At 42.8% G+C, this 18,251-nt stretch overlaps 1 protein-coding gene across 2 annotated transcripts in view; it reads right to left on the reverse strand.

Moving 5' to 3' along the window:
• LOC119449561 (E3 ubiquitin-protein ligase MYCBP2-like) overlaps window positions 1-18,251 on the reverse strand; it is a 208,031-nt gene that overhangs the window by 184,909 nt on the left and 4,871 nt on the right. For both annotated transcript variants that reach the window (XM_049665301.1, XM_037712753.2), the window contains exons 4-15: window positions 16,398-16,621; window positions 15,681-15,828; window positions 10,537-10,649; window positions 8,562-8,618; window positions 8,309-8,408; window positions 7,757-7,821; window positions 7,447-7,588; window positions 7,183-7,259; window positions 6,820-7,024; window positions 6,241-6,408; window positions 4,753-4,908; window positions 755-1,022 (exon numbers count right to left, since the gene is read on the reverse strand). In XM_049665301.1, coding sequence (XP_049521258.1) covers window positions 755-1,022; window positions 4,753-4,908; window positions 6,241-6,408; window positions 6,820-7,024; window positions 7,183-7,259; window positions 7,447-7,588; window positions 7,757-7,821; window positions 8,309-8,408; window positions 8,562-8,618; window positions 10,537-10,649; window positions 15,681-15,828; window positions 16,398-16,621 — 1,723 coding nt within the window. The remainder of the gene's footprint in view (window positions 1-754; window positions 1,023-4,752; window positions 4,909-6,240; window positions 6,409-6,819; window positions 7,025-7,182; window positions 7,260-7,446; window positions 7,589-7,756; window positions 7,822-8,308; window positions 8,409-8,561; window positions 8,619-10,536; window positions 10,650-15,680; window positions 15,829-16,397; window positions 16,622-18,251) is intronic.

Raw genomic sequence — 18,251 nt, forward strand, 5'->3', positions numbered from 1 at the left:
GCTGTCAAAATGCTATAGTGAGGAGGCAAGGCAGCAGCAGCGAGCAAATTGACCTTCGTGCTGCGTCTCGCATCAACGCTAAGCCACGAAAACACAGCACACGGGTCGTCGCAGATGGCTTTCGCAGAAGGCAGATGGTTGCAGATGGCTTTCAAGATACAGCGGCACCGGAGAGTGCGCATGCCCGCCCGGAGTAGAATGTGCCCCGCCCATCCCTACCCTCACCTCAGAGCCTTGCGCGCGATGAAAGATGGCGTGCTTTTTTCCCGCTTTCCTCCCTTGAGTGCGCGAGATTGAGCCGGGATCGCCGGCCCACCCTCGCACACTTTCAGTCACCCATACAGCCTACGGTGCGCGGCGACAATTTTGTTGTCCTTGTACTATATACGAAACCTCATGCCGGCAGCGACAGCAGAAATACGCCTAGAGTTTCCATGTAATTTCTATCGCAATAAAGTTGTTGTTTTGGTTATAATGCAGTATCGCTTATAGTGCAGATATTTGCGACTCCGGCGACTTGCATTATAAGCGGTCTACATTGTAGTATTCAACATTTTGAATATTCATACACCCTTAATTTTTACTCAATGAAGACTATATTTATTAGCTGTAGCCGGAAGGGTTTACAAAGAATAACTTCAAGGGGCATACAGGATGCTCAAAAAAAAAGAAGAGAACAAAAAATCTATTAATGCGGCTTCATCAATAATTCCCAACTGTGTCACCTCCTACCAGTACATTTAGTGACACTCACGTGCCAGGGTTGCGCTCAGGTCGTCCACTAGCTATACAGCTGGCCCCATAGCCTGTGCACTCTCCACAAACGGTGCACACTTTGCACAGAGCTTCCTTCCAGCTGTGTTTGCCAGGTGGACACATGATGTCCTGTTCTTCAGATTCAAGGTCCTCATCCTCTTCCTCTCCTACGATAACGCCATTATGCTGAACAGCCTTGCCAGCCCGTGAGCCAGATCCTGGCGGCAGGTTTGCCGACCCAGCCACAACCAAAGCCATGGGGTGCACTGCATCAAGAGGCACAGAACATTGAGATTGACTGACTGACCAGACTGAACATTCCTAGCCAACACAGGGGCTATGACAAGCAGCTTAGTGAAGGGTTCCAGATTGACTTAGACCACCTGGGGTTCTTTATCGGACACCCAATGCTTCAGCCCGAGCGTCCTTGCATTCAGCCCCCATTGTAATGCAGCTGTGACGACCGGGAATCAAATCCGTGTTCAGCAGCAGAATACCATAGTCACTGAACCACTGTTGTGGGTTACAGGCACATAACAGTAAAAAAAGTTTCACTTCTGAAAGCATTAAAAGCATCAGGAACTGTTTAGGCACTTCGTTACAAAACTTTGAACATGCAAGATTGAACATTAGTATATGGCAAAGGCATTCAGACAATGACCACTGCCAGCACAGCATGCTCTTTCTTCTGCATTGCCCTACCATTGCAAACCTTTCAATGGGGTAAAGATGGTGTTGCAGCGAAGCCAACAATCTACTTTGCGCCAAAATGAGGCAGTGGATTAACAAAGTTTTAGTATAGCCTTTTAACTGTTTAGATATGCACATGCAAAACGGCTATGGCCACACTATGCAGATGTTTTTGATGAGACTTTTAGTATAGTGTTCCACATGGCGAATGGATGTATAACAGCAAATGCTGTGGCAGCAATGGCAGCACCTTTTGTTATCCCTGGCAGCGTCAGAACAGATCGCTGACCTTAATAATGACAAAAAAATGTCATCAATACTGTGGGGATGTGAGACTCTCATGCAACCCCGGATGTTGCTTTCCCTGCATCGCTTTCCCTGTAATGTTGCTTTCCCTAGATGTTGCTTTCCCTGTAATTCAGATTCACCGCGTGGCTTTACGGCGGCGATGGTCGGCGTGGTTGAGCCATATTACAAGAGATGGCGCAAGTTTGCGCTGCTAATGACACTGAACGGCGAGGTTACTTGGGCGCATGAGGGAGCAAGGTCTTGTTTTTTGGCTTGTGATCGGCGAGCTGTGTGGACGTACTGCGCGTGCGCCGACACGCTCTCTGAGAGACCATCTCGTGAGGCTTGGGAGCGGGGCACCTGAATGGATGAACACAATCGTTCGAATGCACCAGCGTTCGCGTGACCGCACACATGAAGGACTAGGCGCTGGTGTCCAGCATGGAGCAAACATATTTGCTCTCTGTGCGGTCGTGGTGAATCGGACTTACTTGATTTGTCGCGCACCTATCGGAATGTTCTATGGGTAGTAATTCGGCAAGCAGGAATTAGTGTATGACAGGTGCAATAAATGCCCTTTGATTGTTTGCACTAGTGTGTTGTTCTTTTGGCCCAAGAGCACATGTGACACCTCACAATATTTGGTGGTCAAACAGATAAGATTAAGCGAAAGCTGATCTCAACATTTTTGTTTTGCTGCTACGATGAAAAGCGAGTAATGAGGCCAAATTCAGATCTAAACAGGCTGCCTCAGTGCGATCGTGTCGTTATGCTAACCACGCCAACCACACAAAGCCAGCAACGCTAAATCCAAAAGTTAGCATGCATACGTAAATCGCGAAGCTCTTCATAGCGTTCTGTGTACAGAAGGGCTTTGCCTAGGCTGTACTCAACATCATCATCAGCCTATATGTATGTGCCTTTTTACCTTTCGTGAGGAGCATCGCCTCCTCTCCCGTCGGATACCTTCCCTTTTCCCGCGAGGGTACGCGTGTCGCATGAGGCGAGCGTGAACCGGTGAAGGGCAAGGTGCCTCTCTCTTGTGTCTACGCCGGCTCCCGATGCGGCCGCAAAGTGCTCACTCAACGACGAGAGTATGCGGGAGAAGATGGGTGCGTGTGCTCCCCACAATTTATGTCCACTGCCACCGAAGCCACTGCCACCGAAGCGGCGCCAAATCTGCTTTCCTGCCGCCCTCCTCCCTCACCTTCAACGGTCTCCGTGCGCGCCCCCATCGCCATGACGGCGCCGTCCGCTCCCTTAAGTTTCGTTTTCTGCCGTTATCGGGAACCGAGCGTTGGCCAGCGTGGGCGCCGCAAATTTTCACGACTCGCACCGTTCGTTCATCGTGCTATGGTGCTCGAGTACTTCAAAAATACGTCCTTCCGTTAATTCGAACTTTTTTTAATTCGAACAAATTTTCGGGCCCCTTCGAGTTCGAATTATCGAGATTAGACTGTACCATGAAATGCTGCTACCAGTGCAACCCGACTTCTGAACGCACCCTGGCCTACCGCTGCTGCTGTGGTTGCTATTGCTGCCTCAATTACACTCCCACAGAATACCATATATTTGTGAGGGAGAATTTAGCAGTAATGTTGGAATGTGGGCTATATGCGAATTTTGCCTTGAAGTGTGGCTTCACGGCAGCGCTGCGCGCACTGCCGCACCTAAAGGCAGACCTAAACGGAAGGTTCTCCACCATTCAAAGTTTTGTTATCTCCTAGGAAACCTCACCCTCTCTACACCCCTGTGTGTTGAGGGCGATTTAAGCTTGCAAATTCCAGATTGCTTATCATGTGATCATATGTCACCCACTCCCACAGCGCTTCCTCGGTCCGCACGAAGCACTTCGCGACACAGCGGAATACCAAATTATCATTGGTATTTTCAGCTCAACCCAGCCATTGCCCATGCGACAGCTGCTCCGTCCGCACTGCCATCCTCTGTCACGTGAATGCTGGGTGCAAAGTAATCTGATTCACGTCAGATGTTGTGACCGACTCATCTGTGATCACGTCCCGTCGTGTGAATCCAGCTCCATCAGCATTATCAAAGATGGGGGGAACAGAGCCACTGTACAAAGATATAATAACGTGGATGAGTTGTGCATCCACGAATTAGGACTGTTTTTGCAAAGATTTGAGCGTTGTTGTATGTAGTTGATTCGCTGGGCTATATGCACATTTTTTTTTTTCAGGGCTGTTGTAATGGGGGTGCAGGTTATACGCGATGAGGAGTCATACGTAGAAAAATACAATTGTTTTTGCCAGTGGCACCTCTTTTGACGTCTGACTTGCTATATTCATCGACAATGTTGTTGCTGTGCACCTGCTCATCTCATTGCCATAGACAACTGATTCCGCTAATGCTGTTCTTCTGAAGACAAATGTTCAGAATGGCAAGGACATCCACTCTTATGTTGCCCTGCTGTTGTTTTGTGCCGCAAGACTTGTCGCTCTCCATTCTGTTGCCTCCACTTTCATAAGGTCTGTCAATGTCTGTTAATGACTTAGATAGATAGATAGATTTTATTGATAGGAAAGAGAGAGAGAGGTCAACCTGAGATAGTGTGCTCTAGTCTACAACTCAATCATTTTGCTTTCTATTAGTATCACAGAAACTGACAGTAGTGTGTAAAGAACATTTTGTTATATGTACTTAAGAGAAACTACTGTTAGGCACAATTTTTCAAATGACCTGAGATGTCATAGTTTAAAGTGCTGTGTGTGCTACGTGTATAAGTAAACGAAAGTGTCTTTCAACTCAACAAACTTGAGGAAATTCCATTTCGTCCACTTATGTTTACATGCCTAAACATACCTAGGTACCTGCACATCTGATCACGATGACTAAGCAATAAATGAGTTTAGGCAAATACAAAATTTTTTGTATTTGTTACAAACCAGCCAGCGATAACCACTGACTTGAAAAGATATTGCGACAGCAGGTTTCTTTTTTTGTTTGATCTCAGGAAGATAGGCAATAAAGTTTACAGAAGATAAAAAGTGCACTTACCATCTTTGCTCGATGAATAGGCAAACTCACGGCCGCACTGGCCACGATGGTTGATGCCAAAAGTGTAAACACGGCCATCAGTCGTCAAGGCCACCACATGAGCTTTTCCTAAGGCAACCTGACTGACAGCCACGTCCTTCAGGCCTGTCACTAGACCTGCCAAAACATCACAAATGAAGTGTCAAACCAGTGAGGAATGCTACTGTACCATTGTAACTCAGTAATCAAGGTAACGATGCTAAGAGATATGAAAGTATGTCAGACCAACAATGCACGAGTTATACAACACTCTCATAGCAAGAGTTGAATAACATAAGAGTTGACGACTGCAACACATTCTAGTGATAAAGAAAAGCTACTAAATGTTTACTTCACTGTTGTCACCTTCAAAAGACATGAATGGTGCTTCACATCTTTTTACAGCGAAGCTGTAAGGGAGACTTCCACAACCATTTTCATGCAGCAATGCTATGCAGCGGCGTACTCAGTAGTGTATCAAGTGTCAATCAAAGAACCGCCAGCAATGCAACAAGCGTTAGGAGTTCCGAATTTTTGCTTTGAAACATAATTATCAAAGATTAATTATAAAATACAAGTTACCTTACGTATACCCCACTCAAATAGACAAATTTCTTTGCGCAGTTTTTTAGACAGCAATTCAAAAACATCCGAGAACACGTAAGCACTTCTTATGAGTTGTGAATGCGAAAGCATTAATGTCCAACTGAACGCCACTGAATGGTCCTTTGAGTTATGCACTCCCCAAGGGCAAGCGAGCACGTTGAGAATTTGATTTGGCCTTACCGAGGCACAGTTAGAACGCAGGAGAGATCTTGCGCGGACAAGCAACGCGTGGATAACACAGGCTTCCAAGAACTAGGGTGACGTGGCGTCGTGGCGATGCCCTCTGTCCTCACGCAACGCCAGGCGCATTACTGAAGAAGAAGGTGCCCCCTTTCGCCCGCTCTGCTCCGTCGAGGCACGCTCGTGACATGGCCTTGCAGACAATGAGAATTTACCTGCTGTTTTGCTGCTACAGATGACAGACACTGGCTTTTTCGCTCAATGGGCCATTTGACGCTTTCGCATCAATAATTGTTTCCAAGTCGCGCCATACTGTCTCGATGTTTGAGGTCAGCTAAGAGTTTGTACAGCTGCAGTGGTGAAAGCTGATGGCATGGTCTAGCAACAAAGCCTCCGTGGAATCCCAGAAGCAGCTATGTGGCCGGGGAGTTGGTGAGAGCATGCAGGCAGTGTCAGTGCTGAATCATAACTAAGAACAGCCAGCAAACAGACCCTTAGTACTTTCGACGAGGGGTGTGACAACTTGCTTATACAGTTTTCACCTTCATAGGTGAAAGTGAAACCATCAGTACACAACAACACATATAGAAACATCCCATCTCAACAGGTCTCAGGCCAGGTGCACCTTAAAATGTCAAAGACAACTAACAAGACATGAAAAAAATGGGGACTGAAAGCACTCACCTGTCATGCGATCAGCATGACTGCTGTCCTTCCCAAAAAGAAACAGCTCCCCACTGCGAGTGACCAAGGCACTGGTACCATTATTGCAGGCAGATGCGACAACAAAGCGACCCTCCATCTTCAACATCTTCTTGGGCTTCATAGGCTTAGGTTGACGCCTGCCTTTTCCTGCAAGGTCAACAGTTGGAATCTGGAATACTTCTAAGAGATGTTTTTTACATTCTTGCCTCTCCTGAATCTTACCTTCCCCACTAAAAGTCCTGTCAATGTAATAACCTCTCAAAATGTAGTTGCGATAGCTACAACCAGACATCACCTAGTGCTGCACTAGTGATATCCAATGGGGTTAACGGTAGCATCGAGTGCTTGAGGAAATGAGAAAGAAGGATCTTCCTCTTCAGCTTTGGAAAGTCAGCACATGCAAATGTACTTGGCATGCTTTGGTCCACCTTGAGACGACCTACTCACTAAACATGTTCAGCCCAGTTTCAGAGCGCAGTCTCAATGTCTGTTTATGTTTTTGCCATATTCTTGCGCATATAACCTACTCTGCACATAACCCAAAGAGGGCAGTCTTACCAACATCTCCATCTTCTCCTCGTCGAGCAAGGCCCACAAAGAACACTGCCCCATTCTCAGAAACCAGAAGTGCGTGGGTGCCATCATGCCCCACTGAACAGTCGGTCATCTTGGGGCATTTTGTGATGGGCAGCTCAGCCCACTTGCCGGCTGCAGTACCAGTCTGCTTGATGCCAAGGCTCTGAGCCTTGCCTGTGTACAGGATCTGCATGAACACATGGCTTTAACTCGCAGACGTACCAAGCTGGTGCAAAAGTTAGGCTACATGCACACGTTCATGGCATCAAAGAAGCCAGACAATTACTGCTCTCTCATGCATTGTTTCCCCACATCTGGTACAACATCGCAAGAAAATGATTTAACCTTTCCAGAGGCTGTCTTCACAAGAGCAAATTCTTTGCCACTGGTGATGATCACAGGCTCCTCTTCACATCCTAAGTCTGCCAGGTGTAGTGGAAGAAGCAGAAAGTGAGGAACCATAAAACAAACTCCTCATCCTTGGACAAACCAGCAAGTGCTTATGCAAAAAGATAGAACAAGATTGGAATGCCAGCTGTCACATTTATAAAACAAAAAGCAAAGATAAAAGAAATTTTAGAAGAGGAGCAATAGTCTCTACAGCCTTACCAAGAAGACAGTCTTCAGCTTCTTCATTAAAGACACCAGATCCAAATATTTCAACACATTTACGTGCCAACTTTAAATTCAGTTCTACCGAACAGGTCATAGGCACGGCTGATGGCCGAAATGTGCGGATCACGAAGCCATCCTGCAATAACACAACAAACTGTCAACAAAGCCATAATTATTAGATTTCAAAGATTTAGAAAAACAAAGCAAGGCTGAAACACTTTGTTAGCACTGTTATAAACATGCACATCTCTAAACGAAGGAGAAAAAAGAACACACAAATGGAAGAGGTAATGCAAGGACTTACATCTCGCATGGCTGTTATCAAACCTAAAAACTCTCCGTCACTGAAGTACACATTCTGGCCTGAATCTGAAATGTTTTGTAAGTATATTGAAGTTTATATGCAACCATTTTAATCACAAAATTTAGCTAACAAAACAGTGAAATAATGGGCCTGGCACACATGACATTATATGAGCCTCCAAGAGAGAGAGAAAAAGACTTTATTGTATGTGATGACTTTTGCCATTTCGCCTTAGGACCCCTATGAGCCTCCAATATGACCTGCAAAGAGCTGCTGGCCCTCAACATTTAACTTGCACAGCAAACACATATCACAGCAACAAACACTACTTGTGTCTTGAACAGAGTGTTCTGTGCAGAAGTTTAATAACTATAAATATACAATGAGATGGGTACACTTTTTTAATTGATGCCTTCAGCAGAGTTCTTGACACACTTTTAAACACCCTTATGCAAACCTCAATAAATATTTCTGTGAAACAAAACTCAATTCAATTCAACACAAGGCCTTATGCAGAAACACGTGCATGAATACTGGAGGAAGCCTGCTGACCTTCTTCAAGAGTGACAACACCTTCCACTCGAAGCGTGTGCTTGTCCACTTTTAAAAATTCATTAATTCGACCTAAGGAATGGTGGATGTAAAGGTAATCCTGTGGGAGATGACAAATGAATACAGTTAGCAAGCCTTCCTGCTGTGAGTACAGATGTACGCAGAATGTGGCAGAACTTTCATATTGTCAAAAGTAAAGTTTAATAGGTGATTTATGCATAAGAGATGTAAGAAGCAAAATATGCCAACTAACCTGTACAACGCCGATCCACCCTGTTCCATCCAGCTGTTGACTAGCAATGAGCTCCCCCTTGAAAATGCAGAAGTGAAAGTGCAACATTGAACAGCAGACAGCTCAGGACTTACCATATACCCTGCCCCCCTCCCCCCCTCTTGTCTCCCGTATATGTAACACACCGCCATATTACCAACCCTCACAAATAGAAAAAAGAAAAGAAAAATGGTTCTGTGCATATAAAGCACAGATAATTGCATGCATCTTTATGAAAGCATCTGCACAAGTGCTGACACAAGGCAGAGCTCCAGAAATGGTTCTGTTTTGCATGTACATTTTCACTTCCGCTCTTTGTCAAAGTGGAGTGTCAGCTGAAGGCAGTGCATTACCACAAAGCAACATTTGCAAGGCAATATTTATGGATTAGATGTACCACTGGTCGCGCACTTATGCATTTGTGGAGCCAGTAACACATGCAAAAATATCAAAAATATAACTTTCCCACCAGGTACAAAGTTTCTCAAGTACTGTACCTATTCAAATTTACCTTTTTCATTCTTTTTTTCATGCAAATAGAGACCCAAGTAGAATAACATGCTTAAATTTCAAGCAAATAGTACAAATGTGAAGTACAAGAAAAATATATAATTTTCCATAAGAAAACTCAGAACGAAACAGTACATTTTAGATATCAGAGAAAAACAGTGATTAGCTAGGTTTTTTTATTGATTATTATTATTATTATTATTATTATTATTATTATTATTATTATTATATTATTATGTTATTATTATTATTATTATTATTATTATTATTATTATTATTATTATTATTATTATTATTATTATTATTATTACATTTTCTTGTAGTCAACAGAGACGGAGCCCTTGATACTGCAACTTGATATGATATTCCCATTCCTGCCAGTATTCCTTAGCAAGCTGTCTTTTGGTTCCATCAAGAATGATACAGGTGCCCACACTTAATTAGACGAGACCACAACGTCAGCTTGTATGCTGACAGCCCACATTTAAAAGAAAAAAAGGTGATTACATTCATACACCTTTTCTTTATTCTTTGTCTCCATTTTTTTTTTTTTATTTAAGGCTCTCCTGTTGTGGGAATAGTCAGCAAGATTGCTTCAATATTGAACGAGAGGTTAATTTCATTAAGAAACAGCATGAAAACAGAAACAATGATGAAAATAAGATCGCATAATCATCACTGCATGCAAGGCAACAAAAGTGTGGAGGTCACACATTTCCCCTACTAGTGGTAGTTGAACTGGAAACCCCCCCCCCCTCCCCCCTAAAAGAAAAAAAAAAGAACATTTTGCTTCAATACTGAACAAAAGGTTAGCTTCATTAGTAAACAGCATGAACATAAAAACAAAAATCAATTAATGGGTGAAGATAACGTTTCCTAATTGTCAATTCACTAAAGGCATCAGCTGAACTGGAACCCCCCACCTCACCTCCCCCCCCCCAAAAAAAAGAACTTTAAGTGTCGTGGAGCATCCATCACTAAAATTTCAACTTTGGACATTAACCACCAACAATCACACCAAAATACTACACATCTTTGGCATGGAATGGTCATTGTTTACAGAGTATGTGTGTATGACCTGGCTCTTATGTTGAGTTTTCTTGCCACAGAAAACCTAGAAATTCAATCGTGAAAGCTGAGTGGAATTGATCAAACAAGATTCTGCTGTGCATAGCACTGTGACATAGGATATATTGCCCATTTTAAAGCAAAATCAATACTGAAAGCGGCCAGTTTGTAAGGTGAGATTATAAAACAATGAATATCAACATTTAGGATCCTAAAGTTTCACGATGTGAAACTTAAATCTCTTATAAGCAACGTTATTCAGCAAATGTGCAATGTGTGCAAAAGAATAAATTCCATGAAAATTGTATCATGCACATTCATTAAGATGGGACTGCAATAACAAAAATGTTGATGACACAATGTAATAAAATGTGCATACCTTGACAGTCCCTCCAAACCCAGTCCCCAGCTTGTACAAAATACCTTGCCTGAACAGATAAAGGAACTTGCCATCACATGCTATGGTACACTGACTTTGAAGCATGTGTTTAGCTGAAAAGAAGAAAAGAAAATGTGAGGACACTGAGCTGCATCATGACACAGAGCATGCACTATCCACAAATCTCTACACTAAGCTGCACATCAAAGCTGTGCTGTAAACTTATATGCTGCGTACTCTGTTAACTACACATATTTTAAAATAGAAATTTTGAGCAATATGGCTTATGATGAGTGCACTTTGAACATTACAGAATTTTTCAACATACATTCATCTTGAATTATTTTGAACTGATAGGGACTTCAGATTTTTGCTTGAATTAACTGAAGTTGAATAAAGCATGATCCAAAATGTACTTGTGGTTTCTATGAGGATAAAGTATAGACATCCGGCTATGTTTGAGCAGATATAGGACCAAGACAAGGATACAAACAAGCTCAGGGTTTTTCAATAGGGGAGCCAAACTATAACTTTTGTCCATAAAATTACGACACTGATTTATTTTATTTTATAGTAGTGATTCCACGAAACGTACGTTGGCATGTGGTATAGCATCATCTTTGGGACTAACCTGCGTTATTTATGTTACTTGCTGTGGCAGCCACTAGATGTCATTATGTTGCTGAAAAATCCACTGCCACTAGTCAACGCATTCTACTGTGAGTGACCGTGAAGATATGAACGTCCATCTTTATTAAACGACATGTAAACATACAATTCTGCATGAGGTTTAGCAAGACAGCCACACAAACATATGAATTTCTTCATTATGGCAATGAGAAATTACCATGGGCACGAGTTTTTGAGTGGCACAAGAGGTGTATCTTCGTCGAGGATGTCGTTGAAAGATGACACAAGGCAAGGCTGCCGATCAACTTCACAGAATCAAGATAACCTCGCTCGGATTATTGAAATTGTACAGCGAGACCGCACCATTACAGTCGGCATGCCAACAATTGTCCTCGCATCACTAAGACAATACGCTGTCAAATTTTGCATGACAACTTGGGGAAATGAAAGCTAATTGCCAGACTCAGCCAGCTAGTGTTGGACTCTCTCACACAAGACCAGAATGACACGCCGGCATCAGTTAGTGCTCATTTGCTCTTGGACAAGAATGCGTCAACGACAGCGTCATTGCTGAAAATGAAACAAGGTGCTTTCAGTGCGACCGCCAAACGAAAGAGGCTCAGTGCCAAATGATGGTTCGTAAGCTCTCCAGCGTCAAGAAAAGTGTGGCGGCAAAAGTCTAAAGTAAAGACGATGTTGACAGTTTTTTTCAATCCAGAGATGTCATACACTATGAGTTAATCCCATAAAAGCAGAGGTTGAATAGATGAATCTAGAGCTTTATATATGTGCGCTCAAATATGTGCTTGGTGCACTGCGACACTGTCACAATATAAATTATAGTGCAAGGCCCTGAGCATCACAAAATTTCTTGCCAAGCACAGCACAACTGTACTTATACAACGGCCATGCTCTTCTGAGCTGTTGCCACACAATTTTTTCTGTTTCCATGTGTGAAAAGAGCCCTAAAGGGACACTGGATGGAGAGCATTGAGGCCATTCAAGATGCCACGACAAAAGAGGTGACAGTTCTGCAAAACAAGGTTTCACATAACTGCTTTTAAGATATCAAAGAGCATTGGAACCTGTGTATAGACTGCAAGGAAGACTACTTCAAAGGGGAGCTGCACAAATTGTATTTATAAGCTGAGTGTACTTTTTTATGGACTCATGTACTGGAACTTTCCAGTCTAAGGTTGTATCTTGCAGCCTCCCAGCCGCATCTCGCCCCTCAATCCACTTTCTTTTTTTGCGCACTATCTACCCTGCGAGATTTTGTGGGCATGCAGGCAGAAATGAAAAGCCACCATAAAATATAATATTTATTTGATATCATTAATTACACTGGCACATTATAATGTGCTAGGCTGTTGTGCAATGTGTATTTCGCCCACAGCTCATTTTGAACGATCTGTAAACATGCACCAGGCATTATAATACAAACTGGTGCAAAGAAACAATATTAACAGCTTTCAACATTTGTACAAGAAAGTCTACAATGTGTTGATTGTTATTCAATCCTAAATGTGTAGGTTTGTTTTCAGAACCCTCTTTAGCATAAACACATACATGAGTTACATTTTTCTAAAAATGCAAAGCAACCTCCATGAATATCTTGTATTGTGCTTTTCAAGACAGTAGGCATTAATTAGCAACTCTGGATGCTAACAAACATGGATGCTCGTTTCAATAGTTATTAGGCTATTTCATGAGCTTTCTTCACACAGCAAAATGTGGATTCAAACACCACGTCTGCCAAAAGTGACTGGGCTCACTGCATGTGCGTTCATTCACTGTTTACTACATGTAGGCTGCATCCGTCCTATTGCCCTAGAAGGGACTGCCTTCCTTTCTTCCTTCCTTTGCATCACGTGCTCCAAACTATGATACTGCACTCCACACTAGGATGCTCCAAACTGCATTCATGAAACAAAGCTCCTGGATCTGCATGTTGTGAAACTGTTATTACGCAGATTAGAAAGCCCCAAGCGATGAAAACATGACTCCGCATCTCAGACTACTTGGCTGAGCGACCACACACTCGTCAGCATATTCACCAACAGACAAGACACCAGAGGACACATGCGGGCTGCAAAAACGCTGTGTTATGAATGGCTCATGAAATGACATGGCACACCTTCAGATCACAGCCACATGCATTCATAGCCCTTTGCATCTCTGGCAACCACATCGATACACAGTGGCAGAATTGCAGAGGACTTTGTAGTCAATACAGTGGAATCTCGTTGATACGATCATCACGGGAACAGGAAAATAAAACGTAACATTCAAAAATCGTATTATCCAATGCAAGCTCCAAAAAGTATGAAGATAGGCGTATTTAGCGACAAACTCAAAAGGAAAGGTTCATATGGCGTCGAGTAGTACTGCTCCGCATAACACATTATGTGGAGCAGCATCACTCGATGCCACACGAACCACAGCCAACGCACTTTTATTCAGCAACATTGAAGTAGCTTGTCAGTTTGCGCTGAAATTTCTTCTTTTCAATGTACATAAAAAGTTATTCTGGAAGTTAAAAAAAGAAGCCACCATTTCCTCACTCAACTGAGCAGTGACGCATCGCTAGTCGATGTGGCCGCACTGCCGCAACAGAATTTTACTGCACCGGCGCGCTGCATGCGTTTTTCCTCCAGTGTGGCTGGGGCTTAACACGTTCGTGGGTCGTTGGAATGGTATTCAAGCCAGTACACTGGAATATAAAGCTGTGAGTTTTAGAAATACCAGTAAAAGCCAATTTCTGCAGTTGAATTATCTAATTTCAGGTGAAAAAGCGATCGCAATAACCGTATGAAAATACATTGCTCCTATGGGACGTTGGCCAGGTTAAAAGAAAAAATGTATTATCCCAAAAAACATATTATGCAGAGTCGAATCAACGAGATTTCACTGTACACTATAAAAGCAAGCAGCCTTCACTCAGTTCTTTCAATAAAGTGGCATTTCATTTAATATAGCTGCGTCAGCTTCAATATTTTACATGTTTTTTATGGTAAGTCTAGATATAACAAAGTAATGATTAATCACACACGTTTCGTGAAATTGTCGAACTTGTTGTACATGGGTATGACCCTGTCTATGAAAGACATGGAAAGTCTCCGCTTGAAATCAACACCCTGGGTGAAGAATAGGGTTTAGAAAATGCTGTAGATTACAGCAACACAGCACGTCAGCATGGCTGAGCGAGTCCTCTGTTTGCAAGAAGCAATGTGGTAGAATAGAAAAGAAATATTGCCATGATATTACGTCATTTCACTAAACTAGAAGTTTCTGCTCAATGAGTAATGAATAAATAGGTTTTGTAAGAGACGCTGTTACATAATGCAAAAATCACACTGCAGGCGATTTGTATCTCAGTCTGTGTGACTTCATACATTCTTAAAACTTGACCACTTGGTGTCAAAGGAACGAAAGGTTGTATTTCAGGCTGGAGTTAGGGTGAATTGGCCGTCTGATGCTTAACCCTTTCAGTGTCACTGACGTATCGGTACATTCCAGCATTTCTGTCCCGCCATGTCACTGGCGTACCTGTGCGTTATCCACTCTCTCCATTCAAATACCTTGACCACATTTTTCATTACCCTGTCATTATTTCCCCTGCTGTATAACCAAAATAAGCTGTTGTGTTCATTTTATAATATCCGAGAAAAAAAAACCATCGCTGGGGTGCCATCACCCTTTAGAAAAACCCCTACACTGAAAGAGTTATAGGGACACTAAAGAGAAACATTAAGTTAAGCTGTATTAGTAAAACGTGCTTCTATGACAGCAAAAGTACCATTGGTACTACAAGAGGAGGCTTAACAAGTTAGAAAAGACAAAGAATGAAAGATGAGTGCCGCTGCTGTCCTAAGGATCCTGCACCAGCTCTTCATGACGTCATGTAATTTGACAGCGTAAACTAGGCCGTATGTAATTATTCATCGGTAATAGAGGACTACAGCGTATTTCAAAGGAATGAAAGCCTGAAGCTAGCAAGTTTAGAGAACTCTTCCTGCACCGAAAACAAACCAAATATGAGAAAATAGTACTTCATTGCTGATGTTTTCGTGAGAAATTCCAACAAGGGAGTTTGGCCTTCATGTTCTCCAGTGGTAACCACGAAATAAAAACCTTTCTTTTTCTTTATTATTTTTTTTTTGCCATATGAATCAAGTGTTCTTAAAATGCTTTACCAGCCTAAAAAATAATTGTGGGGGGACAATACAGTTTCTCACGTCTCACGACGTTCGGCTTCCCCTCATCACACACAGGCGATGGTGGAAGTCAGTGTCGCAGTTATGCAGCTGCAACGAGAGATGGCATGATAGGACCGCCGCCCAACAACCATGGATAACACAGACGCCCTTTGTTACCAAGAGCAGTTCAGACCCCACATAATTTACTGCTACTCTTGAGTGTCCCTCAAAGAAGTTTAGTCTGCATTCTAGGAGGCAGTCAGAAAGTAATTCAATATTAAGAAAGAACAGCCGAGAATGTATCTCAACACTTACCAAAATGGGAAGACTTCGGCAAGTGCAAGGAAAATGTTCCACAGTGCGCCGTCCTTGGGATTCCGTGACTCAGCCAGGTGGGGCGCTGAACTTTTCCCAACAAAACTGCTTGGACACTTTTTTGCATTGCCACTAGAATGCTTGGCATCTGAAAGTTTATCAAGACCACACACATACCAGGATATTAGACTCGGTAAAAGGCCCACTCATATTATTGAAATCCACTTTTTTTTCTTTTGTGTGTGTGTGTGAAATTAACTGCTGCAGTTAGGTATAAGAGTTATGTAAACAAATTATTGCAGAAGTTTGAAAAGCATGATATCCCTTCTTTTCTTTTTTTTTTTCTTTCTTTTTTAACCTTGCAATTCATCAGCACATGAATGCTCTGAAGGCACTATTGCATTTGCTAACACCTACTGGCCTGTGTGATTGCCTTTCACCCATGTGACATTTCTCTCGCACTTAAAAACTAACTTTCAATTCCCCTTTCTCCCTTCCCCTACGTAAGCCAGCCAGGCAAATGCCTCTTCCAGTTTTCTGGTTAACATCCCCAACCTCACCTTTTTAAATTCTCTCCCTTTCCCTTTCTCTTTTCACAGTGTCCTTAATTTGACAACTTCTGTTGGCAGGTTCCATGCTCCTACAATTCCCGAGAAATGCAAACAAACTGACAATAGGAATACTCTTAATTCCATGCAAAGGAAAATTTAGCCATACCGGAATTTCCTCAGCTGTCAGACTCCGTGGACTCATGAGCAGAGCAGCAGCGGCAGAAAGCATCTTGGACGTGTCCCCTGTCGCCACCACAAGGCTGAGCAGGCAGGCACATGCATTCGAGGTCAGCTGTGACAGCACCTCGCTGTTGCTCGAGTGCGCCTGACCATATTGCACGGGCGCAGCTGCCTTAGTCGCAATGTCAAGCAAGAGATCGAACATCTTGTCTGGAAACAAAAACAGACAATTAAAATTTTGAAATTACAAACTGCAACAAGTGGAAACCAATACAGACACTAAAAATTGCATCTTCCAAGTCCAGACCCTGTGCCAAACCATGGGTGATGCAGTTTTCAATTACATACAGCAGTGAATATAATAAAAACTGTAATAAAGGGGACTGCATTTATAACAGTCTCTGAGCATACAATACGAAATACCCTACCACAATTTGCCCTAGCAACGTTTCATCTGCACAAGACTGGGCGCATGCAGATGCTACACCACAGAACATGACAGTACTGTAAGATACCGAGGGGTCGCAGCGGAGCGCCAGAGCCAGAGCAGCATGCAGCTCAGCAGGCTTTTGGAACGGACTGGCACGTGCCGTGCTTGCACCGTTAGCACGCGCCGCCCAACTTTATTCTCCTCGGCTGTCAAGCCGAGAGCGCCGATCTGGGGGTCGCTGCGTTGCGGCGTCGGTTGGCGCTACAGTACCATAAAACACTCAGATGGCTATAAATTACTAGTGATGGCTAGCATTCATGCCATTCACATAGTAAGTATGTATGTGATTAGATTAATATACTGTTTCTCTATTTCTTGAATCTATTACTATCTGCTGTCAGCTTAGAAGCACACATGTACTACAGTATGTGGTGCATTGTCATACTACAAGATTTCAACATGCATTATTTAATTTTTGCAATAGCTGTCTATAGACCTTTCCAACGAGCGGAGTGACACAGTCATAACACAACTCACAATACTGCATATAAACGAAAGCATACCACTCACCAGAAATAAAGAACTATAGCAAATACCAACTCCGTGAGCTAACTACTTCAAAACAAACTTTATCCTATACTCTTCCGCAATTACTAAACAAGTTGCATGAAAAATCCTTTGACCCATTTTGTTACTTCAACAAAGAAATCAAATTGTTTTTATCGAATCAGTTTGTGTGATTTTATGTTTCCCCTGTATATGTGCTTTCTCATAAGCAGCAGTTCCCGGATTTATATAAGTATTCGCAATGAGCTTGGGAAGTGCCGGTATTTGCGTCATGTGTATCGCGTGTATTCTCATTTCTGTTAAGCGTACAGAATATATGTTTAGGGTTGTTCGTTATCGGGTAATCGTTTTCGGGTAAAACCCGATTATACACCCTAAACGGGTTCCAGGAGAATCGGGTTAAACCCAATTTCTCCTCGAATTCCAAAACCACATACCAACCTACTTTTTTTTTACGCTGCACGGAGTTTGCGGTGCACACGCGCTAGCTACCCTGCCTCAGGACAACGAATTTAGATCCTGTTGGCTTAAGTGAACTCCAGTAACCTATAGTTTATTTCACAAACTGCGTGCAGCACTATGGACGCTACACATATCTCAAACACCCGCCCAATGAGCGCACCTAACTCTGAGTTAGTAACTCACCGTGTCATTCTACGGAAGTCGGCTGTGTAAAAAACCGATGACCAGCTTTTCTTGAATAAAATGTTTCATTTCCCAGAAGTTATCAATGCTCTTTATTGTCATTATTACTTCTTAATTTCCAAACAAACCCCAAACTTCGGAGTATTAGTCAGAAAACCCTGATGTCCCCCCGATTACCAGCTTGAAACAGATCCCTAG

Source organism: Dermacentor silvarum, chromosome 4 (assembly GCF_013339745.2).
Source record: "Dermacentor silvarum isolate Dsil-2018 chromosome 4, BIME_Dsil_1.4, whole genome shotgun sequence".
NCBI classification, from domain to species: domain Eukaryota; kingdom Metazoa; phylum Arthropoda; class Arachnida; order Ixodida; family Ixodidae; genus Dermacentor; species Dermacentor silvarum.